The sequence below is a fragment of the Empidonax traillii genome, unplaced genomic scaffold (genome assembly GCF_003031625.1).
Source record: "Empidonax traillii isolate 1590-97213 ecotype Southwest subspecies unplaced genomic scaffold, ASM303162v1 scaffold51:size1492887, whole genome shotgun sequence".
In the NCBI taxonomy this organism is placed as follows: Eukaryota; Metazoa; Chordata; class Aves; order Passeriformes; family Tyrannidae; genus Empidonax; species Empidonax traillii.
This window is the reverse complement of record NW_020955244.1, coordinates 349232-376687: the sequence shown is the minus strand read 5'-3', so window position 1 is coordinate 376687 and position 27456 is coordinate 349232. Positions and strand designations below refer to the sequence as shown.

Sequence of the window (27456 nt, the reverse complement as noted above, 5' to 3'; positions counted from 1 at the left end):
ATGCTTGGAACGCAGGGAAATGAACAAACCTACTTTTTTTCATATTCCTCATGTAATGTTTTATTTGGGTTAGTCCTTTGACGAAGCATTTAATTCTTACAAACCTTAAAACAACACGTTGAATTCCAGTGTACAAAAATAACTGTATTTGAAAAAAATTATTAAATTCTAGCACAATATGACTGGAATCAAGTACGTTCTTCATACTCTGCTCTCTTTTCTCCAGAAATAGCTTCCATATCAAGGGGAACAAGGACAGATTTAGTGTGAGATGTAAACTCTGTTCCATGCCCAGCTGCTCACTCCTGCCCAGCTGACCAGCTGGCAAGGACAGGGATAGGGCTTGAGGCAGCCCCGAGAGCCAAGCACCGAGGGCAGTGGATTCATGGAACCACATGGAAGTGTGAGGCAGGCAACTGTTACATCCCAGAGTGTAAAGCAGTGACTTGGCTGTCCCTTCCAGGAAGGAGGGAAAGTGCCAAGTTCCCCTCTGCGCTCTGGAGAGGAGTGATGGCTGGGGGGATGTGCTTTACACCCACCTTCCTGCTCTCCATCCCGACCCCTCCTGATGCAAGTCCAAAGGTGCCATGTTCCATGGCAGCAGATCCTGCTCTGACAGCAGAGCCACATCTCACCAGTGAAGAAACAAACCCTGCCAAATCCAGCATGCCCCCCACAATCCCCAAGCAAAGAAAAGAAACATACAGCCTATTCCGGAACCACCCCAGGTGGGAGCACCAGGACCCACTGGACACAGTGACAGCTCACAGAGACAGAGTGATCTGAGTGTGTGGCCAGCGTGCCAGGTCAGGGACGGGCTGAAATTCATGTGCTAAGAGAGAGACAGAAATAAAGAGTAGGCAGAGGCAGAGTCAGAGCCAGCAAATGCCAGTGCTACCTGCCTACCTCCCTGTCACCAGCATTTCTGTTTGGTCTTCTTCCTCCGCTGTTTTATGAGGAATAGATTGTCCTTGCTGTCAGGACTAGCATCTTTCTGCTTTTTCCATTTCTTCTTCTTTTTGACACCTTCCAAAGGCTCCTGCACACACCCAGCCTTTCTGCCTGAGAATGCCTGGAAAATGGACTTGCGACGAACCCTGCTGCCCTTGGGCACCTGCTGCTTGCACCCCCGGGGGAAGTCTCCCTCTGGGTCACAGAGGATTTCAACACCCCTCCTGTTCTTCTTCTCTCGGGATTTCCCTGCCTGGGACACCTTCATCTTCTTGTGCTGCTCGCCATCCCTGTTCTGTTTCCTGTGTTGTCCTTTCCAAGGTTTGCTCTTTTTCTTGTGGCTGTGCTCCTCCAGCTGTTCTTCCTGACACGGCGTTTGGGACTGTTCCGGCAGAAGGCCAGCTTCCTGCAGGTCTGGAAAGTAGAGCGTATTAGTTCAGAACCTAAAACCCCTAAAACCTAGTGCCCAAGCCACCACAGCTCCTTAGGAATGCATGAAATTAGACAAAAATTTATTTCTGACAGATATTTTCATGTCACCAGGCTATAATATTAACAAATTGCTATTTAATTCCCTTCCTGTTATTTTATGGCATTTTTAATGTCAGTGGATTTTTCAGAACTAAAATCTGACAATACCCACTGAGTGACTTTGACACAGTCAATTTCCACAATAGACATGGATAAATAAAGTCACAAATTTTTTACTACCACCAGACTACCTATTGAAATCCATGCACCTTTTCCTGACACTTGAAAATAATTCCACAATGTTTCTAAAAAGCAGCAAACAGAGAACTGAAAGGTGGGAGGGATCTCCCAAAACAGCCTGTACCTGCCACCTTCCTTTTTAACCTATTTGCTCTCCTCTTGATGTCGCATTCATCATCGTAGTAGTAGACGAAGGGAGACGTGGGGAACATGCTCCCCTGCATCCGCTTCTCTGAGCACTCCTGCAAAACACAGTTCAGGTCACTAGAGGCGGCTAAGTGGCACTTTTCCTGCAAGAGAAATGGGCCAAGTCCTGCAGGTGCTGGTCTGTACCTGCTGGATGTGGTCAGCACTGACATTTTTGTTACCAGCCCATAATCCCTCCTGTGCACTCCCAAACGCTGGCACTGCATGAGCACACAGAAGGAATCCTCTTTCTACAGTCACCACGTGTCTGTAGCACCCACAGAGCAGACCAGAAGGAGCAGACGAGGACAGGTAAACACCAAGGTGTAAACATCAAGGTGAGTTGCTGACAGCGTTGCTGGACACAGGGACAGGGCTGTCCCACTGCCAGGCAGGACCCCCACACCTGCTCCACTGCTTCCCACTGCTCCCACACACCCAGCCCCCTCAGAGACAAACAGCAAGGCAGAGCAGCCCTGGCTCTGGGGTCATTTGGGGGGAAGCCATCTGCGGAGGTGTGGCAGGCCAAAAGGGGGTGAGGAGTCATGCCAAGGCAGCATTTTCCCTCAGCCTGACAGCAGCCAGGGTGGGCACTCCAACCATGTGCTGTGATCTCACACGGACAAGCCAAAAGTAAATCCTGACTCATGATGGTGTGCATGGGGGTGCAGGGAAGAGGAAGAGAGCCCTGAACAGTCAGCTGAGGTGAGAAAGGGGCTCTGGCATCACATGTGTGTCAGCCTATTTCCCAAACACTTTGATCAGGAATGTGAATTTTTTCACCACTGTACACACAGTTTTAGCCAAATCTTGTGAGCCAGGTTGACTGGGATACTTCCCACAGTTCTGCCTTTTTTCCAGGTACCATGTAACACTATCAGGTACTTTATTCTCCTTGCAAACTGCTCACTACCTGCTGTGCTTTGCTTCACCATCTTTCTCTTCTTGGATAATGCACAGATCATAGAAACATAGAATCCCATAAATGTTTGGGTCGGCTCATCCAGTTCTATCCCTTGCCACGGGCAGGGACACATTCCGCTAAATCAAATTACTCCAAGCCCCCTTCAACCTGGCCTTAAACATTTCCAGGGAAGGAGCAGCCACAGACTGTCTGGGCAACCTGTGCCAGGGCCTCACCACCCTCACAGCCAAGAATCTCTTCCTAACATCTGGCCTAACTCTACTGTCTTACAGTGTGAAGCCATGGTAGTGAGCTCTGTGCCTCACAATCTCCAGGAGCTGCCAGGAGCGTTTGCCCACCTGGTGACTGCACCTCAGGGCCAGCAGCTTTCCTGTGCGTGCTGTTGCTGTCCCTCAGTGCCACTCTGGCAGTCCCTGTTGCTGTGTGTCCTCCTGCCCGCTTCCCTCTCCTTTCCAGAGGCACAGTGTACCAGAAATGCAATTTGGATGTATTTTGTATTTCCCACCTTCTATTTGGCACGTGCTTGGCTGAAATTTAATGAGGAATCACTTTTTTTGCCTCTGTTTCTGGGAATGGTGTGCACATGGAAAGATCTGGTATTTCTGCCCTCTTGTGTTGCTATCAGCTCATCCCCTTTGTCAGTCATTGCTCAGGCTGTTTCTGCTCTTTGTACACCAGTAAAAATACTTTCCTTCCTTAACTTTGAGAGCCATAAAATGTCCTTGAGTCACTTTATTCCCGTGTTAATTTTATACAGATTCTACCACTTTCTATCCAAGTAATTACCATCAGCTCCTCCCACATAATTTCTAATTATTTTTATGGCAGCCTTAATAATTAAATAATTAATTTACAGTATCCCTAATAATTACTAATTAATTTTGCAGCAGCCTTACTTGTATCCACGTATGGCTATCTTCTTCCGGTGTAATTTTTTGACAGTTTAGTAAAATTAAAGTAACCTAAAGGCCCAAGGCTTTCACAAAACATATTAGGTAGTTGTAGGCGCTGACACACAAGAGCAGGTGGAAGGGAAGGGAGGAATTTGCTGGCAATTTGCTGGTTTTAAGCCATAGAAAACAATAAACTAAACTCATTCAGTGCATGAATAGCATTCATTTTCTGGAATACCTGTGGCTCCTGCCCTTACTCCATAAAGGAATAACCTCAAATACTTGCTTTGTGTTGGTATCTGTGGACACAGAGCTGAACTGGTCACAACAGGCACTGAAAAGGTGATAAATATCATCAAAACACCCTGGAAGATGCAGCACATCTCCCATTTTTACTGAAACCACTTAAGGCTCATGACATCTCCCTCAACAGGCTGCACCTTACAGAAGGGTGATGCCAAACTTAACGTTGAATTACACTAAGAAAAGACAAATGAGGATCATAACAAGCAGGCAGAAATGGAAAATTCCCAAAACAGTATTCCAATGGGTGGGCTGATTAAATGGTTGGGTGAAAAAACTGATGTGATGTTGAACGTAGTGGTGAGGCACTGATGGGAGAAAGAAAGGAAAAAAAAGAAAGGAAAAAAAAAGCTTTATACAGCAACCGTCTGTCTTCCAGTGAATATTCTCTCTCCCTGGCAGTCTCAAATCAATAAACCTGCCAAGGACAGATAGTAACTTTTCCTCTCCCTCCTATCTTTAAATTAGATGGGCAAGATCACTTCATACATCAGCCTCCACCAAATGCAGCAGTGCTTGCCATCACACACCTCTTGTGTGGCATCAGCTCAGCTCTTCCAGCTCTTTCCTCAAACCACACACTGTAGCAAGGATAGATTTCCATCCTAGGAATGTATTCCAAGACAGAGACTGCCAAGACTTACGTATCCGAAGTGTCCTTTGCGGGAGCAGTTGTAGCAGTACACAGACACAGAGCGTTCCGAGTGGGCACTGGCTGTTTTGATGGGCCCTGGCTTTGTCTGGAAGATGGAAATAGGCAAGAATTAGGTATAGAAGTATTCTGAATGCTGAATTAAAAATAAATTGAAATTACATAAATATAATTTTATTATATTAGATCAATATATTCCTGTTTGCTGTTGGAATATTAAGTTGCAGAAGCAGCAAGTGGCTCCTGTTACTTTAATTTTGCAGGGTGAGGTTCAGCCTGAGCATCACAAATGAGGTGCAAGGAGGCATCTCTGGTCCCTTTTCCACTCGGCCATGTTATTTCAGCTCTGAACGCAAGAAAACAAGGTGCTGAGTTATCTCTTCCCGTCCTCGTTGTCCCTCTGTCCCCTCCTGCTCTCTCAGATGCCCCACCATCCCCTGGGATGGTCAGATACAGCGGGAGAGGCATGATGCCACAGTCCATGGAGAGAATGTGGGACAGGTCCCACATCCCACAGCACAGACAGGATGCAAAGGCAGGCACCTGGACCAACAAGGGATGCAGGAATTGTGGCCCAAAACATCAAGTCTGAAGAGTGACCTTACTGCATTCTGTCCATTTCCTTCTCTCTGGGTCTAAAGGAACGTGGAAGAATGGCCCAGAGTTCCAAGAAATTGGTAGTTCTTGGTAAAGCTTGGTAAAACCATTACAAGAATGGCTTTTTTCTTTAAATCTTTATTGCCGCACTCTTCTGTTGTGGGAACCATCATGTTCTCCTGCAGAACCTCCAGAAGAATGACAGCAGTGTTTGTAAAATAGGCAGGAACAAGAGGAAGTTTTCAATGCCGTTCTTTATGAATCCGATCACACCTGCAAGGTCACCTTATTGTGAACTCCCCAGCCCTGGGTTTAAATGCATGTTTCAGAGTCATGTTCCTCAGCTCACATCCACGCACCAGGAGGGACTTGAAAAAAGGCCTAAGAAGAGTGACACATCCAACAGTGATTTGTGACAAAAGGTGGAGAAACAGGGAAAGGAAAAAACCACTACTCATAAAGCAATTTCTGTATTTCTCAACCATGTGTCACAGCAAGAGTTCTCCAGCTAACAGCCGTGTGTAAGTGACTCACTGTGCTGGCTTGGTTTTTCAGGTATTCCCTTATCATTAATACATAGAACAGGCAAGGAAAAAAACTGCAAGAACCAACAAACCAAAACGCAAACATTTGCGTAGTCCCCTTGGGGAAAAATCTGGGGGTTTTGTTTACTGGACCAATCACTGTTATTCTGGTTAGTCTTCAGAATGAGGAGCACTCCCAGAAATCATCTCTGCCTTGGACAGGGCTCCTGAAGAGCAGCAATAAACCCTGCAAGTGGTGCCTTCTTCTGCCTTCCACACGTGTAGACTCTCACCCATATTAAATCTGTTTTAAAGGCTGATACCCGCTGGAGACCACATGAGGAGGCTGCCACAGAGCCCCAGAGGGTTCCTTCTGCAAGTCCCTGCCTGCTGGGGAGCTCTGCCACAGGAATATGAGCACAACACAGCTGTCACACACCAGATCAGGACCACCACAGCACCACTCTGCTTTCTGCCAACTGGGCCTTAAAATGAACCACATGGCAGCCTGAAAATGACACGATCGCACTACTTGGGCTTTGCAAAGTGCAGTGTGACAACACCACGCAGTTACAAAACCCAGACATTATTCCACAGTCACAATCCTTTACATCCCAAGATGTCACCTGCTAAAACTGAAGAGTCTGACGCCTTTGGCAGTGGAGCAACATCCTCCGATGAAAAGAATTACAGCTTTGGCCATCACTGGTGTTCTTAAATTGAAACTAGTGAAATGTTCAACCGGTGCTCAACATGGTTACTTTTTACAGAAAAGATAAGCTCCTTGAGGAGAACCCATGGAGAGGCCTTGTCCCACTACGGACCCCCACACCAAAAATTGGGGACCAGTAGACACAGGGGTTTTCCTCCTCCAGGGGAGTCCTTTGGGCTCACATGCACCCCAGGACCCAACTCCCCTCCCAGGGCAGCTCCCCTGCCCTGTTTGCTTTCATTAACAGAAAAAGTCACATTTAAGGAAGAAATTAAACTGAACACTTGCAAGTCAGATTACAACTCTACATAACTTTACTCCTCTCCAAAGCCAAACAAAAAGAAAACCTGCATGTTATAAACGCACTGTTTTCTTATTATTTAAGGATTAAAAAAACATCCAAGGCTTCAGCCACATAGATAAAAAACAATCCATTGACGTAGCTTCTTTATGGTTTAGATTTTTTTTTTTTGTTACAAACATTTAAATAATCTATATTTGTAGGTTGATATCTTGGAGATTACTTCACTATCAATATATAGAAGTAATAACCTGGTAGATAGCATTACCTATGAAAGGTCCATCCCATCTGCTATTCTTGCTGAAAGCTTTTCATGCACCAGTAAACTCAGTAAATATCAGAAGATAAAGCATAAGCCTACCACGCCATGGATTTACTCCTAATGTCTCCTCAAAGTGCAGCCTGATGCAACGATTACAAATGATTTTTCTTCTAATGTCATTTTACATAACCCTTTTTTCTGCATGAGTAGTTAGTGCAGAATGAATGAATGAATGCCATTAAAACAGTTAATCATTATCTGGGACACTGGCCTTCCTCCCTTCTCAACCAGGAATCTCCATGACAAAGGCCAAGAGATCAAAATGCCAGGGCTGCCTCTCTGGCCTATTTCTGACAGTAATTTTTTATGCAAATGGCTCTGCTGGGCAGCTCCCTCGGTGACCTTGAGCTCCCCTTATCTGCACTGACTTTGATCCGACCAGGGCTCCCTTTTACAAAGCTCATTACTACTTAGGATCCACAATCTGGCTAAATCTCACTAATTAAGGAAAATCATCTGACCTTTATTTTGGCGTGTTTCCCTGCTCCTCCCTGTTGTGGACCTCGGTGGTGGGGAGAACCAGGGACCAGACTCCTTTGTGCAACCCCAAGCGCTCGTGCTGGGCTGACACACATCTCCGCAGGTTGCTCCAGTGGACGTGGGCACTGCGATGTGTGATGGAACTCAACAGCACAGGGTGACCTCTCGCACCTCACAGAGAGGCACCGGACCCAAAAACTGCTGTAGAGACTCGCACTTGGGTGGAACCAAGGTCATCCCTCCGTCTACTCATCAGCACCCACCAGTGTAACCCTCCGTAATGAAGGCTTGCACCAGGGTGCTTTTTGCTAGCTACATCCAACATCACAGTTTGGACAACTCTCAGAATGCAAGGGAAAAATTTCTCTCCTTCCACCGCCGTGTCCACCGCAGTCAGGCACAAGCTTTGCAAACTACTGAGGATGCTGTTTTCAACTAAACGAGACAACATGGCATAATTCTGGGAGTAAAGCTCATTAGCAGCGATGTTTCACCACTTCCTTGAGCCACTGAAAGATGATCATTGAGTGAATCATTACATGCTGGAGTTAGGCAGAGAAACGGTCGGAGCAGCTCTATCACAGAAAAGTAGACATTTATTTTCCCTTACAAATTGTCATAATCTACTTGCATGCCAGCTGAAACAATGGCAGGTTAGCATCATTCCCTTATATTCAAAATTGCCAATATAAGGTTTCATGTAATATTGTAATTATACCCAGGGTTTTTGTTGTTGTTATTTTCTTTAACAGTGTCATGCACCCAGTAGACCTGCATTCCATTGGGTAATTCCTTAATTAGGCAGATTTTTGAAACAAGTATTATGTACACAACAGACCGGAACGTCTCCTTTGGAGTCTTCCCAGTCTATCAGGTGATTGCATCATTAAGCCACACATGCTACGTAGTAAAAATCCTTATGAAAATTCATAACAGAAACACACTGAGCTTGGTGCATGCTAATAAACAAGAAACGTACAAATTTAGTATTTTGACTTTTAATCCCACTAAACTCCGAACAGTTACAAATAAAACAATTTCTTCAGGAAATTTTATTTCTTCTTTTCTTTTCAGCCATCTAAAAGCCCTTGCTCATCCCACAGGAGTTGTGGAGGTCACGTTTGTGGAGCATTTTCCCACAAATTACACTTTTACTTTCCTGAATGTGCTTGTGACATTCTTCCTACCCTTTTGGGTATCACCAAAACACAGTTAAATGACCAAAAATAAAGGTGAACTCAGTCAACCGTTGGGATTTTTTGTATTTTTTTTTTTTAACGCCATGATACACATTATGTTACCAATTGATGGCAAAAATTTTATTTTTTGATTGCCTGGTATGGAAAACTCTTTCATAGAAGAAGGAATTTAACTCGCCCGGTCTGCAATACAAGCACCGTGAAGTGGTGGTTTTCTACAGAAATAAGACATTTCTACAATGCATTTTAAACACATGCAAATAGCATCTACAATTGACTGTGTGAAAATGTTAAACAAAGAGACAAAAAGTACAATATTATATATTTAAAATAAATGAATGCAATCTTCTGAAAAACCCTAAAGTATTAATTCAAAAAGTATTTTCCGAGAAATGGACAAAAAATCCTCAAGTACGTAGAGAAAATGAATGTATGTGAGATAGTGAGGATAACAACAATACAATCCCTGAATGCCTCAAAATCTTCGTGATTTAAAAGGCATCCCAATTTTCTCCAAAGGTGGTGGCATCTCTCCAGCCGTCCATGGCTAATTTTACAAGAAATGCAAAACGTTATTTAAATAGGACTGCGCATTAAACTCCAACTATTCCTGATGTGGCTCTCAAAGTACAAACCTATCTCCCTTTCTATTTTAATTTTAAAGTTAGCAAACACTTCCTTCCTAATCCCTGGGGACTATCTGTATGGTGACACAAACGCACAAATTTATGACAGTAACATAAATGCTCCTCCGAAGTAATGTGCAACATTAAGTGAAATCGTTTTCTGCAAAGATATTATAGGTATCTATATTTTATTTGCCATCTTAAACATATCTGTTTTTTTATGACCTTATTTTTAAAATGTATTTCCTTTTTACATTTCCTGGTGCAAATGGACTGCATAAATAAGCAATGTGCTATGAGGCTTCAGACTAGCCGATAAACCCTTTCAATTTTCATGCCAGCTTCTTCTTTTGTAATTCAAATCTGGCTGAAAACTGGCAGCTCTGAAAACTGAAACAAGCACTGCCACAAATACCTTGTAATGCTATCGACCTTGTCTGCCCATGCAGTGAGAAAGGGGGATGCATATGTGTCTGCAGTCATCCAGATAACACAACTCATTTTTTTGGGGGGATAACAGAAGCCGGACCCGGACCGTGCACCCAAAGCAGTCATTACCAAGCAGGCTGGAGAATAAGTCTCTTCAAAATACACGGCGCATTTAAAAACCATATACAGGGCTCAGCCACTGCTTTCATTACCAATTTTAATTTAGCTCCTTCAGTTTGCTAGCCAGATAAACTCTTTAGTGCTGTTTTTTAATCTATTTGCCACATTTTATGTTTAAGATTATAGTAATATGGGACAGGAGAAGGAATCACTTTTGGAGGAAATAAAGAAATAGATCCGCTTATCGGCGCCCATCAGAAAGTTCATTAATCAGCCGGGCTTTGTGCCCCCTAAATTGAAAGGTTAAATAATCCTCTCAGGAATATTTTTCGGCACCGCCGCCAATTGTCCGGAGAGAAGCTGCCATTCACCGCGCTCCGGATCGGTGACAGGGTATTTTACCACCGTTTGGGTCCCAAACAATGACGGACAAATGGCCTGGCTCACAAAGAAACCTTTTAGTACACGGATGGAGAAAGGACCACAAGCTTTGAAGTGGGGTGGGGGAGGTGGGGAGAGGCCTTGGAGAAGGAGGAGGAGGAAGAGGAGGAGGAGAAGGAGGTGGAGACTCGTGCACGAGGACACTTATATTTTATTTGAATGTGTATTAGGGGACTGACCAAACATTTTTATATATATATATATATCTGTTTATGTATATAAGCGCCTGGGCACGGCACTGTGCGGACATATGCGTGTGCTAAGCGTATGCATACTTACACATAAATTTATACATTAATCTGAACACAAACATTTGCAAAGCCTGTAAAATCAGAAGATGAACAGAACTAAAGCATGGTTATATTTATTAGCTAATACTCCAGGGAGCCCAACAAACCCCAAGGTTTTAATTTTTACTGTCATTCTGGATGATTTACAGCTTCCTTTCTCTCTCTTTAACCTTCACATTGCTGATAGCCCCTCACAATCGGACGCAAAAGGAGGAAGTTACAAGGTTTGAAATAACTTTCTTAAGGGAGCATTCTTAAGAAATATTTCTTGATAAATACATTCTTAATAAATATTTACTTTGAAATGATTTCTAATCACAGTTAAAATAAAGTAAACTTGGATAAAAATTACAGTGCTCCTGGAGGATACAAGATGCCAGGCGAGCACTGCATCAGTTTGCCAGCAGTGAGTTTTGGGGCATGTTCTAAACAGACAATAATTGAACATTTCCCTTTAAACCGATGGGCTTCAGACTGCAGCATCCTTTACCAACTGACAATTTCACAGAAGCACTTTCCTTATGTTACCAAGATGCCAACTGCACGTGTTAATGTTTATCCATCTCCTCATAATTTTTTCATGTGTTCTCCATTAAGGACCATCATACATATTCAGCATTGCCACAATTATTTGTACCCTGCTTTACTACAAGTGACATTCATCTCGACTATGTCCTTGCAGAAACACTTGACAACCTGTATACAACCACTGATGAACAAAAGCTTCTCCACATTCTTCTTGCACACCTGTTTCTTAACATTCTTTTCAATTCTATAAAGTTTTCACGTTAATATGACTTGGAACTTCCTGAATAGTCTACAACATCTAAAAATGGATCAAAGCATTTCAGATTTCTGCTCTCTCACACAATCTAAATATGCTGTTGACTAAAACTGTTTTCTCCAGGCAAACTTTTGTGTATCTCAGTGCTATAATTTTTCCTTTCTTTGCCTCTTCATGCCACCGTCAGAAAATCAGAATTAATTTAAGCAGGATCTCATTTGCCATCAACAGTGCAGACAGAAACTGAGTATCTCATGCAAATATGGTGCAATTAATTTCAAAGGAGGAGAGATTTTACGGTTATTGCATAGCCCACAGAAAGCTTCCAGTGTCTGTGCTCCTGCATGGGTGCTCACCACCCCTTCCTTAAGTGCCAAAGGAAGTTATAAAAATTCTTTAGAAACAGAATTAACTGCACAGTCAAGAAACAACACAAAACTACTTTCTGTTGGCTACAAGGTGAGCAGTGACTACATGCGCAGAAACCGCAAATTTGAGGAAAGAGAAAAAAGGAAAAAAAAAAACCAAAGAGCTTTTGGACTGTACTGTGGGGAAGGCTGAACCGGGAAGTGACCATCCTTCCCCTATGAATTTCTCATCTGTTATGATGTAAAACCAGCACCTTTTCCTCCCCACCCCATGCTGGCCAACACTGCACCATGGAGGCACCAAGGAGGGACCAGGGAAAGGGGCCTTGTCAGGCTAACCGTGGATTGGGGAGCTCATTCCATCACAGGTGGGCTGTCTGTGCCAATTCCATCACGGGGGTGGCTGTTGAGGCAGGGGGTGCTGTCTGTGCCTGTTTCTGAGCTCCACCAAATGCTGGGCTATGTTTGTCAAATGTAAGTTTAACCCAAATTCAACGTTCAAAAATGAGTCAAAAGCAGAGACCCAACTCCCCTGTAGCCAAAATTTCTGTGGGATGTCTCCTGCTGTGGCCCTCCGTGGGTACCACAGTGTGTGTTCACACACCGTGCACCTCACTCACACCCCTAAGGCTTCCCCCCCAGCACCTGCTCACGGCTCTGAGTTCCTCACCACTTTGTGTTGGCCCTTGGTTTCTTTTAATTCCCTTTACGCTTGATTCTTCAACACTTGAAATCAAAATCAGGATAATTCTGTCACGGGGATAGTAACTTTTCCATACACTTGACAGGACCTAACAAGATGTATTAATATCAACGACATGATAGACCCTCTCGGAATTAAATCACTGAATATTTTTAAGGAATCCTAATCCGTAGATTATTAACATGATCAAGCATAACTTGAGGAAGTTACTGTCTCACTGGCAGGAGCTCTGGGCTGCTCTGACACACGAATCACCGGCAGGATAAACCACACAGTGCAAACAGGTTTAGTGACATTTTACATATTTTCCATTTTGCAATACAAAAACGTACCAAAATCCTTTTTATGTTACCTATGTGCAAGTGTGATTTTTTTTTTTACATCTTAAAATGTCTGCTAGATCACAGATGATGTTTCCTGTGAAATTTTGAAACCACCACTAAGTTCTACTAAAACTTTAAAAAGTAAACTTCATAGCAAGTTTGGAGGAGTAATTTTCAGAATATAGGAACTTTGAGTATTCACACATGGTACTGAATGCAGAAAGAGAGCACAGAAAAATTCAAATTTCATGCGTTTTTAAAATGCATTGGAAACATAATTTTAGCTTGAAAATTCTATCTTCCTTATTTAGATGGTTAATACTTGAAATACTAAACATTACTAAAAATAATACTAAAAAGTATTAACACTTTTTCAAACTAGAGGAAAGACAGGTGAAACTTTTTTGCAAAATTGGTTAAGTATTAAAGAAAAGATCATCTTAATCCTTTCCTTTAGAAGAACTGTGGTTGAGTGTATGGAGGGGAGACATTTTAGCAGCAAAGCTTTCCCTGATTATCCTGTCTGATTAATTAACTCCTCACCCAGCAGCTTTGGTGAATCACAAAAATAACCCAAACTTTGCTGGTTTTGGGGCGTGCTGGGCAGGTGGGACACGTCACCAAATGTCACATACTGCACAGTGTCCCAGCCAGGCAGGGGTCAGACAACCAGATTTAAAATGTTAAAATACACTGATTTCCATCTCCTGCTCTTCTCCCTTTCCCTTCCAAAGGCAGACTCAAAAGACATTGCTTTTGCAGCCAATGCGGTTCCTGACACCACACCAACGCACTGAAGTAGGGATTCTCTAAGGGATGCTGCTCTCCGAGACAAACACCCTGACAACGTTATTTGGAACCCCAAAATCAGGGAAATCAAAATTACTTGGTTCAACCTTTTATTCCACCCCCTCCCCACTCCCAAACTGCTTCCAGAAACATACCAAAATGCAATTTTTGGTCAAGACGTAATTGGTTTTTAACACTCCATTTAAAAGCACCTTTCATTTTGTTTTCTGGGCAGAAAGTGGGAAGAGCACAGGACAGACAAAGGTCAGAGAAAGCAGGACATTTCCCACCATGGTTATTACACGATAAAGGTAAGTAGCAGCTGAGGCCTGTGCTGCTGTAAGGTCCTGCATCCCACTAAAATTGCTTGCTCGGTTCCTTGTAAGACATGCTACGTAATTATGTAAGGTTACTAAATCTACTTCTTTTCCTTGTGATATTTTAAACACAGCTTCCAAGTAAAAATTGGGAAAGAACCCTTTGCTAGCATGCTTTTGTACCAAAAGCTATAGCATATGCTTTGAACTCATAAAATTAACATTTATTTCAAGACCTGAAACTCTCTTTGTTTTCTGTAAAAAAACCCCCCAAAAAGCTATCAGGAAGGTATACTACCTTTTGTGAAATAAGATTTCTTTGCAACAGGAAAAGATTTGGGGTTAAGGTTCTCAAAAAATATGTGAGACTTGAAACAGAATGGTAATACAGGGCACATTACAACTAGAAGGGGAAAATAAACACTTGTATAGTAAAAGCCTCCTGCCCAGCATGCCGACCCCCTCTGACATGCTGGTTTTCTCCAGGACAGCTGTGCAAGGGCGGGCAGCATGTCAGGGGCACCTCTGACACTGAAAACCACTTGCAAAAGGGCCCAAGCTTGGACAATGCAAAATGATAGCTTAAAATCAAAATATCTGGCTGTTGCTCGCCAGGCTCTGCCCCACCTCCTCCTCTGGCTAACGGCGTGAGCACCTTCTCTGAGGACAGGAAATCCTGCATCTGAGCAGGTGCTCCACGCATTTGTCTCTCCCCAAAACCCACAAGAGACAGAGTCAGCTTTACCCTAAATCCATATCCCTGCGAATTCTGGGTTGCCTTCGCTGTAAAATATCCTGCTGAACGGATACTGAAGCACTGGCACGTGAGGGGCCGCCCTGGGATTTCAAAATATGAGAAATACATGGCCTATCTCATAAATGAGATGGTGTTTTTACCAGACTTACTAGAAACAGCCTTAAAACACCTGGAGAGGAATCGGCCAGGTGCTAGAAGCATTCCAGAGGAGTGCACTGATCCCACAGTCCCTGGCCTTGTGCCTTGCCATGGTCAGCGAGTCCTGCAGCCATGTCATGGCCACGGCTGCAGGGAAGCAGGAGATTAACCTCCTGCGCAAAATACTGTTCAACTCATCCCTTCCCTCACCTAAAAAACCACCCCTCTCCGAAAACCAAATGTGCCCTCTCTCTCGCTCAAGCTTATACATTTTTAGTCAGGGTTGTATTAATTTAAATCTTCCATTTCTGAAAGTCACACCTTAAAAAAATTTGTTTTCATGGACATGACTTATATTTTTATTTCAGGACAAAAGTGGCAGGCCACAAGGAATTTTAATAATGCACACAAAGAAATCTGAGTGCAAAATCTAAACACAAAAGATATACATTGCCCCTTCATGTCTATTACACCCAGGGGCCAAACCAGTCAGTTCCTGGTTCACCTTCCTTTATGTAAGTGGATTAAAAGTAAGATTAACAAACTATCAAAAAGAATGTTAAATGATAGCTTCTGCTAGTTAAAAATTCTGATGGTTCTAAAACTCTGTTGGTGGCCATCTTGGCCTGGGAGCTTTCACACAGACGAGACTGGTGAAGGCAGGGCATGGGGGATGGAGAGGCACTGAGGCAGGAAGGGGTTATTAAAAATGAGTAATCCCTACAGAAAGAAAACACCTAGGCCCAGCAGGGTTCATGTTTTAACACACACATCAACACTGAGAAACACATCAGGAAAATAAAAAAACCTGCTCTGTCTATTTTAGGGACAGGATTTCTCTATTCAGTTGTTTTTTACCGAAGAAGATTCTAACACTCGCAAAGTTCATTCCTGTGGTATCCACATCCTGCTCCTGAGCCAGACAGTGTCCATTCTTGTATGGCACAAGCTGCCCTGGCAGTGCAAATGTGGTGAGATCCTTTTCCATCTCACACCAGCACAGGCTGAGGGGGCCCCGTGCACATTCACTGGTTCTCCCGCGCAGCACTGCTGGGGAAGGCTGGGCTGCACTGTGGGGGCTCATGGCAGGAGTGCAGCTTCATGCCTGGAGCAAAACAGGTTCACTATGCACTGAAAATAAATAAATAGCCTCTTCTTTTCTCTGCCGAGTTGCCTGCTGGGTGGAAAGGTAACTGCTTGCAGCAGACTCATGGGATCGCTCGGTCAGTGAAGCTGCAGGGTGACCACGGGGCAGGGCCCACCCCACGGAGTTCCCTGGAAGGCCAGCCCAGAGTGGTGGGACGCTGGCACCAACAGCAGGGGGGTAAGGGCTGTCCCACAGGATGTGTCAGCCCGGACCTGCGCTGGACCGGCTTTGCCCCTCCAGCGCACGACCTGCTGAAGACAGAGCTGCCACCGGGCACGTACCGAGTGAACAGGCAGCAGGGCAAACTTGGAGGGGAAATGCATTTTTTTAAGAATAAACCTCAAAACTGAACCAAACAAATGAAAATTGTGGAGTGCCTTCTTCTCACAAGTTTTTTCCACTGACTTTTTTAGTCTTATTTAGGATTTATCTTTTTTGTTTGTAGTAAGAGGGCTACAACCTGTCCTCCAGTCACAACGCATAACAAATGTTTCTACATTTATAACTGAAATCTGAAACGACAAGAAAAAGGGAATGAGAAAGAGCCAAGTGCTCTGAAGGTGAAAAAGCACCGCTGTATCTTCAGTGAGGAGAGGGGGTGCGATGGCATGTTCTGTGGAACATGGCCCGTGTTTCTCTGGGTTTGTGGAGCAGCTGGCATTTCGAAAGGCAAAGCTGTAAGCTAAACTTCCTCATAACCCAGAACAAAGAGCTCAACAAGGCCTCCAAATGCCTCATGCCCCCAAAAATCATACATATTATTAACAGTGCAGTAAGCTACGATCAAAACTGTTTATCCTGAATCTGCCAAAGAAGTCCTTATCCTATTATTTGATTGACAACAACCCTTTTGATAAACATACATGGGTATCAAAACCAACCAATTTACTGCAAATGAATACCTACATGAAGAAAAACTTGAAGTATGTTTTGACAAATGTAATTTCCCTTCTTTGATACAGCAGAAATACAGAAAGCAGCCACGATAAAAATGATGTGTTAATGTTTTAAATCATCATCTTAAAGAGGTTATTAAATATTATTTTAAACCACAGCAGGAATTGGAATGTTCTGCTGATGTTGTTTTTTTTTTTTCCAGAACAAGTTTAAAGAAACTAACTTCACTCACTTATAAAGCTCTATTTATCACGGAGCCCTTATATTTAAGCTTCACTGAATACCATATGATAACATTTTTTCATCAAAAGGCAAATTAAATTATTCCAGTTATAAAGGTTTTTGCCGCTTCTTTTTAAGATTCCTTGCTCTGGAAGTCTGTTTTGGTTGGAATAAGACATTTCTGCTCACACAACAAATTATTTGTAATGTGCCCTCATGTGTCACCAAGGCCAACGTCAACAAACCCCTCCACCATCCCCAAGAGCAGAATGGGCTTGTTATTGAGTCATTGTTTGAGTTCCCCCACGCACCATGCAGGGGCTCTGAGGAGTCAATAGATGGCAGTCCATCTCCTAGGAAAGCACCGGCAAATGAGTAAAATAACCAAAAGCCTCACAAAAGAGAGAGGTGGAAGGCCATGTGGTTCTTCACCAGCATTCACAGTAATTAACTAAGAATACTTTATAGAACGTGAAACATTTGACCAAAATCTGTGATGGTCATTTGTGAGTGATGCAAAAAAAAAAAAAAAAAAAAAAAAGGTGTTTTATCACAAAACCTGATGGCTGGGCTGATCTGCACTGAATGGACCTGCATGAGGGACACTCACCACCCATTTACCAAAACCAGCTTAAATCTAGTGGTTGTATCCACAGCTGAAGTGCAGGAAAAGCTTCCCATGGTCCCCAAGGACTGGAGAGCCTCTGCGTGCTGCAACAGCACAACGGCACTTTCATTTTAAACTTCTCCTGTTTTTCCTTAAGTTGTTACCCTGTTTGTACCGAAATATCTATTCTAAGCTAGGAAAACTGTACGCTGCTTTCAAAGTGAAATATTAATATGCTGATGTGAGAGTTGAAAAATCATGGCTTTTTGTTACGATGCTATAAATATATATAATATATATAAAATATACATTATTCGAATGCAGAAGTTTCGATTCTTACCAGAATATTATTTACTTCTGTTTTGGGTGCAAAAGAGAATATTTAAAGGGAGTAATGAAAGCCAGGACTCTCACTTTTAAACAATTCAGATAACGGAGTTTCTTTCAATTTACTTATTGTAAATACTAAGCATGTCTTTTGCCACACAAATTTTTAAAATTCCAGGTTTAGTCTGACTGCTAATGTAACTTTGAACCAAAGGGACTTTTCACATGCAAAAAATGGACGTGTGCAAAGCATTTCCCACGTGTCAGAAATGTGGATTTTTTGCAGATAATCTGCAGTTCACTGCAAAATAAAAAAATTATTTATCAGAAGCTACAGTCTGACTTGATACCAGTTAATCTTTGTGTGCCCATATTTGACTACATTATAAAATTATCCTTAAAATGCGCCACAAATTTCCAAATGTTTTTAATAATACACTTGTATTTATAAGCACTAAATTTTCTAACGAGTATTTTCTCACATTTTTTAGCTTTATACTGAACTAAGTGTAAACACTAAATGCCTACTACAAAATCCACAGAAAAAATTTTCTATCTCAAGATACTTCAAAATCTGGCCTAATAATAACTCAGTCAGATTTAAGTTACTCCACACTTTTTTTTTTAACAGAAATAAGTATTTTCTGAGTGTTGATGGCAACACGCTTTTGGAAGAATTATCAGTGGCAGGTGAGACTAAAATGAAATTAAATCTATCTCAGTAAAAAACAAAACACAAGATGTTACTGCACCAAACATACTTATCATATTATTAAGTTCTAAGTACCATAAACATTTCAGAAATTGTTTTTACATGCACCCACAGGGATTATAACAAAAGACAGCATTTACCTTTTTCCTTCATCCAGTTTAAAAAAAGCAAACAAAAATATTCAGTGAATGCATCTTTTGCTCATAATGCCTTTAAAAAAAAAACCCAACAAAAAGTCTTTACCAATTCTGTTTAAAAGTAAATTCTCAGGAAGGGTGGATAATCTCCAGTGCAGATCTTTGTGTTAAAATCTTTATGCACAAAACACAAATGTGAGGTTTTAAGTGCAGATTTCTCCTATTCATTGAATTTAGAAGTAAAAAAAGCAGAAAAAAGAGCATTCCACTGCCACGAAGAGGTGGAGGCACAAATTATAAAGCACATCCCATCTACTGCTCCAGAGACAAAGTGAAAGACCCGAAAAGAAAAGTAATGGAGAAACTTTTCTACTTTGTTCTGAGCAGAGAGTGGGGCTTAATTATCTGTAACAGCAAAATACGTGCACGGCCGATCTGGGGAGCGGCGACAGCAAAGCTTCAGAGGGACAACGAAACCCTGACCTTTAAAGGTGTTTTTATGTACGACAATTTTGGAAAATAATATATTCAAGACCTGCGAGACCAATCTGTGGAATATTTTCTTGACTGATTAAATATCATAACAGGTTTCAAGATTAGCCAAATTTATATGCATTTTGTTTTATTTTTATCTCTGTTTTACATATGAGGAAAAACCTTAAGTAATACACTGGTACAGTTCACAAAGTTGTATTTTCTTGTTTCAGAGATTAAACATCAACTAGTGCAGGCCAAAGAAGCAATCGTAGCTATATCCTGACCAATTAAAAATTATCTGTAAAAGTTTATGAGTTTATTTGCTCAAATCAATGTCTCCACTCTAACTGAGATTTATTTTACTTATTTAAGAGGAAAGTTTTGTCACACAGAGTTACTAATTACCAGCATCTGGGATATCTGATTATTGCTCCTGCTATGCATCCCAACTTAAAATTTAGTCCTCTTTCTACGTGTAAATGTGGTCACTGAGAGGAGAGAAGCAAGGCACTCATTTGATTATTACAGTATTAAAAAAAAAATTAGAATTCTAAAGATGTTTAAAAAATAGAGACAGTGTTTCATTGCCTTCTTCAGTTCAAAAACTCTTCAGATGTTTATTATCTTCTCACAGAAGATTCTTGTCTATATTTTATGGTCAGCAGTTCACAGAGGAGTAAATAGGTTGGGTGTAGAAGAAAATAAAAAAGGTGTTTCTACTTACTGTTAGGTGATACTGCCTCCATATTTCTGGGCAAGCCTGGAAAATAAAAATATTGATCAGCTAGGAGCATGAAACAAGGTGCTTTACAGCCTGTTGGTTTTGGCATAACACAGTATCCACTGGTGTCGGTCACAGGAAAATAAGAAGCTTAACTGAAAGGGTCTGCATTTCAGCTTCAAAAACCTGGCTAGACAGTTTAATTGAATTTTACACTGCTTTAACACACTCCCTGCCATTGTCAGAAAGCCAGTAACAGTTTTCCCTCTGCCCTTCTTCTCCGAGGGGCAGAAGTTTGGGAGAGCAGTGTGTCTGTGACTGTAGGAAGCATTAATGCTGCAAAACAAACAGGGGCAGATTTAAATTCTACATTTCTGACATTTTAAATTTACATAATGTTCTGAAATTTAAATCACAAGGTGCCTTCCTTTCATGTAGGAACAGAAACATTTTATCTTTTTTGTACGTATCTCTTTCCTAATCAGAATATAATTGTTACACTTAATAATCCCCAGCAACCGCGTGTCAGACGAGTTGTAAACAAGAACCATAACAGATTGCTTTAATGTTTCTATTTTTACAATGGCTTACTTGCGCTTTTTTTATTATTATTTTTATTTTTTAAATTGCCAGGCTCTCACATCAAATCCTAAGTGCAGCCTTTTGTAAAAAAAAATTTTCAGAGCAGGTTTTTCAGTCACAGCAGTGACACAATAGATCTGAGGGACGCATGAGAGACAGGAAAGAGGGAAACACGGATCTTTAAACAAAATCAGGATGTGTTGCTGGTCACTGAGGCTGAGGTCACTCTCTCAGGCACTCTTAATGGTTTTACAAAACGTACAATATTTCTGATGGCCCCCGAGCCACAGACAGACATGGAAATAGTGGCACTTTCTGTCCTTTCGGCATACAGTTACTGCAGTGGAGGGCTTTCACTTCTGTTTAGAACATTTACTCTCTTATTAGAACTGCTCCTTAATGATTTAAACAATTAGCAATTTGGTTTGCCAACCTCCAGTTTCAGTATTTTAAGAAATATGAGTTATTCCACGGCTTCTCCATAATATGCTGGAGCTGCAATTTCAAACGTTTGAAGTGTCATGACTACTTGCAAATGAGTACTATTAACATTTCTTTACATTTCAAATAAATTTTTCACTCATGCCTAAATTCTTGCCTTCTTTTATTCTGATGGAGCATGTTAATTAAAAAGACTCCAACTTTAACCAGTATCTCTCAAAATAAAATCCAAGTTTTCACCAGTCCCCCTATGGCACATATTGCGTGTTTTTCCTGGATGTGATGGAAACGATATTATTTATTATTCATTCCCCAGTAACACAATTTTCTGCAGAAAAATCTACAATCTGTTCTGTGTTATGGTTCAACATTTCTCCTCTTACTCAAATAATGTGTGTAAATATTTGAGTTTTATATTAATGTTTCTATAAAAGAAATGTGTGAAGGACATCACATTCCTCACTGAGGATCTGATGGTTTGAACACACTCAAGCTGTTTTTGAGTGCAAACAAAAGGATTTTCCTCCTTCCCTAACTTACACAGCGTTCAGAGGTGCAACACATAAACACCCCCTAACCTGTAAAATACTGTGCCAGAGATCTCAGCATCTCTCTCAGACCTGAAGGGGTTTAAGCTGTGCCAGAGAGCTGTGCTGGTCTGGCTCAGGGGGAGCAGGCAGTTATTTATACATTAGTTCTGGATAGTTTTTGATTACCACAGTGTGCCCAGGCTAATATGGTTGAAAAATCGCAATCAACGAGTTGTCCTATGCTGGCAAAATGCCACTATGTGGTATGACCTTTACTCACATGACAGCTATTTAATAATCCTCATAATAATAAAAATTACTTTGTTTTTGAATAATCATTCGGTTTGGTATTTTTTTTCAGTCTGGACACAATGAGATCACTTTGAGTGAAAATCTGTAACTCAGAGTGGGAACCACAGTTGGCAGAGCTCTTGCTAAAACGCTGGGAGAGCTCTAGTCCTGGTACCTCTGTGGTGCTGTCCAGTGGTGGGGTTCATCCTTATCCCACCATCCTTATGGTGGGGTTTATCCGCCTTTAAGGGGGTGGGAAAACAAAAGGGAGGCAAGGAAGACGAAGGTGGTGTCTAAGCATATCCCTTCATTCAGATGGTGACTTGGGGTAATACTGCTCACCATTAAGAAGTCGGGTACAATAGCTGAGGAGGGGTGACTATTAAACAATGGCTTTTTAGAGGCAATGCTTTTAACCTGTTACCTCACATCAGCTCAGGGTTATTGTCTGCATCTTCTAGTGGGGAATGACAAAAAGTATAACTAACAAATACTACCAAATACTGGCTCCTCAAATGAAGCAGAGACAGTTTGCTATGAAGAGACCACAGCCAAAGACAACTGCTGCCAAACCTGTGACCTTCCTTATTTAGTTAGAAGAACTTAGCCATGAACAGCACTCTTTTAAAGAAAAGCCCTTGCACTACAGAGTTATATGGCAGTGCGATGAAGCACATTAAAATAAAGTTGCATTTATTTCCTGCCCCAGTGGCCTGACCCTACCTGCATGCACACACAAGAGGTGCTTACTCCTGAGGGCAGTGCCAGTGCCAAGGCACAGCCGGTGCGTGCATGGCCAGGGGCACGTCCCCTCACTTGCCCACACCTTTGGCCGTGTGAGCACTGGGCCATTATTTCCACACATCCATGCCACCGCTGCCACGGACCACATCCAGGCAGCGTGGAGGGGTGACTGCTCGTACCCGAGGCTGACCCAGCGCTAGGTGCCACACCGGGCGAATCAGGGCTGGGTGCTTCGTGTTTTGACCCGTATTAAATTTTGTCAGGTGCTAATTATTGTTTTACCAGAACAACAGCTTAAAGCATCTGTTGTTTAATTCCCACTTCCCCATTCTCCAACGTGAACATCAAAGAAAATAAAACACTCAATCTCAAACAGCCCCTGACAGCAGACCGGGACTTGAGTGCTCAATAGACGAAGCCCTTGCCACCAGTTCTCATATTTCCACAACAATGAACAAACACAAAACCGGCACTAAGCGGCCTTTCCTGCTTTCCGCTCCCCTCGGCCGGTCGTCTGCCTCGCGCCGAGAGGGCCCTCGACGGCGGCCCTGCGGGGCGCGCGGCGCGGGGGAGCGGATTAGCCCCGCTAACATGCGAGCGCCGGCAAAAGGGAAGGAAAAACCCCGCTACTGTATTTGGCGTATGAATAACCAAAATGCACGCGCTGACAGGAGACCGGGACGGGCCCGCGGCTCCCCGGGAGAAAATGTAGCTGTGATGAGTGACAGGGCTTTCAGGAAATATGTTCACAATCACAGACAGTGAAGGCCATGACCTAGATCGTTTAAGAGCTTGTCTTGTCAAATTATCAAAAGCTTCTTCGTCTCTGAATAAAGAGTGACATAAGTGAGTGTCAGAAAGCTGCAGGCTGACAAGCCAAGCATACAATAACAGCATGCACGTCACATACTTGCCGAACACCGCCACGGCTAGCGGCAAATCTTAATGAGAGCGCGGCTGGCCCAGGAGACTTGGGTCCCTGCTGGCACAGCTACTCATCTCGCAAAAATCCTTCAGCTCCGAGTCAGTTATGGTCTGACACGACGACTACAATTACTAAACACAACTTTTTAACAGAATCCTCTGGTGCTTTGTCAAAGCAGCGGCGGCTGCTTGGAGCTGCCCCGCCGCAAGCCACCACAATAAAACAAAAGATTTGCCAAAACACACACTTTTCATCACCTCCACATGGGAACTGCCATGAAAACACACAATGCTTCCCTTCAAAACCACTCCTGCACGAGCAGATGTCGAGACCTCTCCCCACGCTGCTGGCGCAGACGGCCGCTGCTGCCAGTGCCAGGTGGGCAGAGCTGAGTAGCTGCTGGCATCAACCCTGCTGCTGGTAACGTGGACTTGCACTCACCCTTGGCTGGACACGGACATGCCAGACATGAGATGGATGGGGCACAGTGCTGGGGAACGAAGGAGAAAAGGCAAACCCTGTGCTCTCTGCCCAGGTGAGGGTCAGGGGCCCATGGTGCCACCAGTGGGAATAGGCCACTTGGCCACAGAGACACCAACCACACCTGTGGATCCATCCCTGCTCCTCCAGCCCTATCCCAGCCTGCAGCAGTGGCCACATCCCCATGGTGAGCAGTGGCACAGGTTCTGGAAACAAGAGAGGCATAATTTCCCAGGAGAGAAGAGGCCAGTGGCGGCTTGCACCAGAAAAAGTGTCAGGAAACACGGAGAAGATGCCGATTGATGCATCTGTCTGATTCCCTGGAAGGAGTACTGCTGACAGGGTGTTTAGGGCACTGGAAATGAGTCCACCAGGCCATCAGTCACAGTGTGGCTGCAGGGCACCAGGCACAGCTGGCTGCCAGCTCCTAGGCGAACCTAGCTGGCTCACTGAGCACCCACACGCTGTTTTTTCCCAGGTATGTATGAAGACACTGCCCTGTCTGTCTGCTTCCTGCAACATCATCCTGTTCATGGAGTCTTTCTCCCAGCCCTGCCGCTGGCAGGTGAGGTACACTGGCCACGAGGATAATGACATCCACCTAAGTGCCAAGGAACCTGCCCACATGGCTCCTCTGACGACCCTCCCAAGGAAACCACACAAGGCCAGGCTGCTTCCAACACAACTCCAGCTAAAAGGACTCCATCCATTTTCAGCGCTATCTCAGGGAAAGAGACTGACCTAACATCTCATAAATGTGTGACCCTGTAAATGTTTCAAATAACTCTGAATGTTGTCTAACTGAACCAGGTGAAGCACCTTGAGCTATGTCATGTTCACTTCTGGAAAAAAGTGTGGCTATGGAGAGTCACTCTGACAGACTGTGTACAGGACCCTGTTCTGCATTCTCTCTGTCACAATAAAAGGGAGTGAACTTGCTGGGAAAGACAAATTGCAATTTCCTTTGAGCATCCAATGCATTTGACTACATATGTTCTATAACAAGTAGATGAGAACTGCCATTTTACAAGAAGTCATATGGGAAAGACAAGGGGTGATGGCTACAAGTTACTCCTGGGGAGACTCCAGCTGGATACAGGAGAAGACTTTTCACAAGGAGAACATTCACCTCCCTAGGGAGGAGGTGGATTCCCCAGCATTGGACACTCTTAGGATTTGCCTGGAGAGCATGCTAGGCTGTCTTGGTCCCTTCCAACCTGGTGTTGCAGGATTCTGTGATTTCTCTTCCATGAACTGCTCCCACTTCCTCTGGAAGCAGAGCAGATCTGCATCCCTCAGCAAGGAGAATCATGGGTCTACTGTCAACTGCACAGAAAGTCACCTCCTCCTGTACCTGGCTCCTACTGACTGCCAGGTGTGCTCGAAGAAACCATGAACAACTGATTCCTGATCACTGTCTTCCATCACAGATGATTCTGAAGCTCTTCACATACCCTTCCCTCTGTAACCTCCCCTCCAGGATAAGGAGTTGTGGTTGTGCTGAGGGATGCAGAAAAGAGGGACTAAAGTTGTGCTGAGGTGTCACTTGCTTTTCTGATGATTTCTAACATTTCACTTTTTTATTACAGCTTGTCATAACTATAATCTGAGTCCTGAATAGCAATGCTCAGAACCCATCATTCCATATGCCAAGATGTGATTATTTTCCCTGGTATTTTACTTGCCGTTCATCTGCCATTTTACTGTGTTCTCCCTCCAGTTCTTACAGTCCTTGGGCAGTTCCTCATAGCTGGCTCACAGCACTGACTCTCTAAGCAATTCCACCTTCTCAGCAAATTTTGTTGCCCTATTGTTCACCCTTTCTCATGTCACAGCAGCATCTCCCACCTTTATCCTTGTACTCCATGCCTGTTTAGTTTTCTTAAAAGCTTTTGGTTAGGAACTTTGTCAAATGTCTTTTGGAATTTGTAGACTATGTCAACTGGATCATGTTTACACACGTGCTTGTCAACCTGCTCCTTTGAAGAACTTTGGAGATTCCCAAGAAGTGATATTTTTCTCCTTTACAAAAGCAGCCTTGAATCCCCCCGTGCATATCGTATTTATACACCCATCGCAACGTGCTGCTGCTGGGGTTCCTGCCTGCTGGCTCAGTGCACGTGGCTGGTGGGCCTGGACCTGCAGCTCTCCCTGCGACCCCACACACTGTCCTTGCATTTGCCACTCAGTTACCAGTCAGGCACCAAGCACGAGGTCTCACTGCCACCACCAACTGCGTCATTTCACCTTCACATTCCTCCGCAGCTTTTGGACAATCATCACCCTGTCTTGGTAACAGGCTTGCACTCACAGGTTCATGGTAAGCCTCACTTTCTCTTCAATTCTAGACAGCTTCCCGGTGATCCTCTCCACAAACAAAGGTTTCAGTGTGGGAAAGTGGTTTCTTCCACTATGAATATCCCAGATGCAAAAAAAAAAAAAAATCTTTAAGCCAACAGCAGCAGACTTGTCCTGTCCAAGCATTCCCTTTGTGTCTTGATCACCTGCTGGCCTCACAGGAAAGGTTTACTGTTGGTTTTGATTGCTTTGCCTTTGTTCTGCCATGCTATCTCTCTATTTGAGGACAGGGCAGGAGAGATGCTGCTCCAACACCCCAGTGTTTACCGCACAGGCGGCCTCACGCAGGACTGCAAGAGAATTGCCCAAAGTTTCAAGGACAAACCTTTCTGATTTAAGGTGGACCTAATGAGCAGAAAAAAATACATGCTGTGATTTTCCTGATAACTTGCACAACTCAGGTAGGATTTAAAATTTTGGATGATAAAGGACTCATGATCCTTTACAGGAAAGATTATCAGTTTATGAGAACTCATGTCATAAAATGTGTAAAAGAGAAAAGGTGGCAAAGATGCTTGAGATTACAGTTTTGTCTCTCTGCATACCAGAACAGGGGTGCCATTCATCTTCTTTAAAGGTATTGTGTGCACATTAGCTATAAGTAAAAGTACATCTAGAAGAGGAAGATCAAATTTGAATTTCTAATATGTCACAGGTTTAGTAGCAAGGGGAGGGCTACAAGGGCAATTTCAGTTAGAAGCCACTAGAAGTTTCACTGTCCTATCCTATAAAGAAGCCAATGACAGCTAGCTCCAGGAGGGACTTCCTTAGTGATGGCCAAGGCTAAGCCAATGAAAATGTGCTTTTGTGATAACATATTGAAGAACAGAGGAAGAGAAGGTTTGTTGGGCAGACGAAATTCCAGCCCGGAGAAGAGCAGAGGAGAACATGGGATAACAAGCAGACTCCAAGGTCAGAGTAGTGGGGGGTAGAGGAGGGGCCCAGGGGTGCCCCTCTCCCCTCTAGCAGGGTCAAGACTGAGGGATGAGGCCCCTGCCGCCTGTGGAAGATCATTGG

The 27456-nt window shown here is 43.3% G+C and overlaps 1 protein-coding gene across 3 annotated transcripts in view; it reads right to left on the bottom strand.

The window, feature by feature from the left end:
• Nucleotides 1-813: 813 nt before the first annotated feature.
• The window catches only part of ZCCHC7 (zinc finger CCHC-type containing 7), an 88158-nt gene continuing 61515 nt past the window's right edge, over nt 814-27456 (bottom strand). For 2 of the 3 annotated variants that reach the window (XM_027879123.1, XM_027879122.1), the window contains exons 8-11: nt 20092-20127; nt 4614-4709; nt 1787-1904; nt 914-1365 (exon numbers count right to left, since the gene is read on the bottom strand). In XM_027879123.1, the coding sequence (XP_027734924.1) occupies nt 914-1365; nt 1787-1904; nt 4614-4709; nt 20092-20127 (702 nt within the window). Of the gene's footprint in view, nt 1366-1786; nt 1905-4613; nt 4710-20091; nt 20128-27456 lie in introns of all 3 variants that reach the window. The other variant, XM_027879124.1, reaches the window with a different exon arrangement.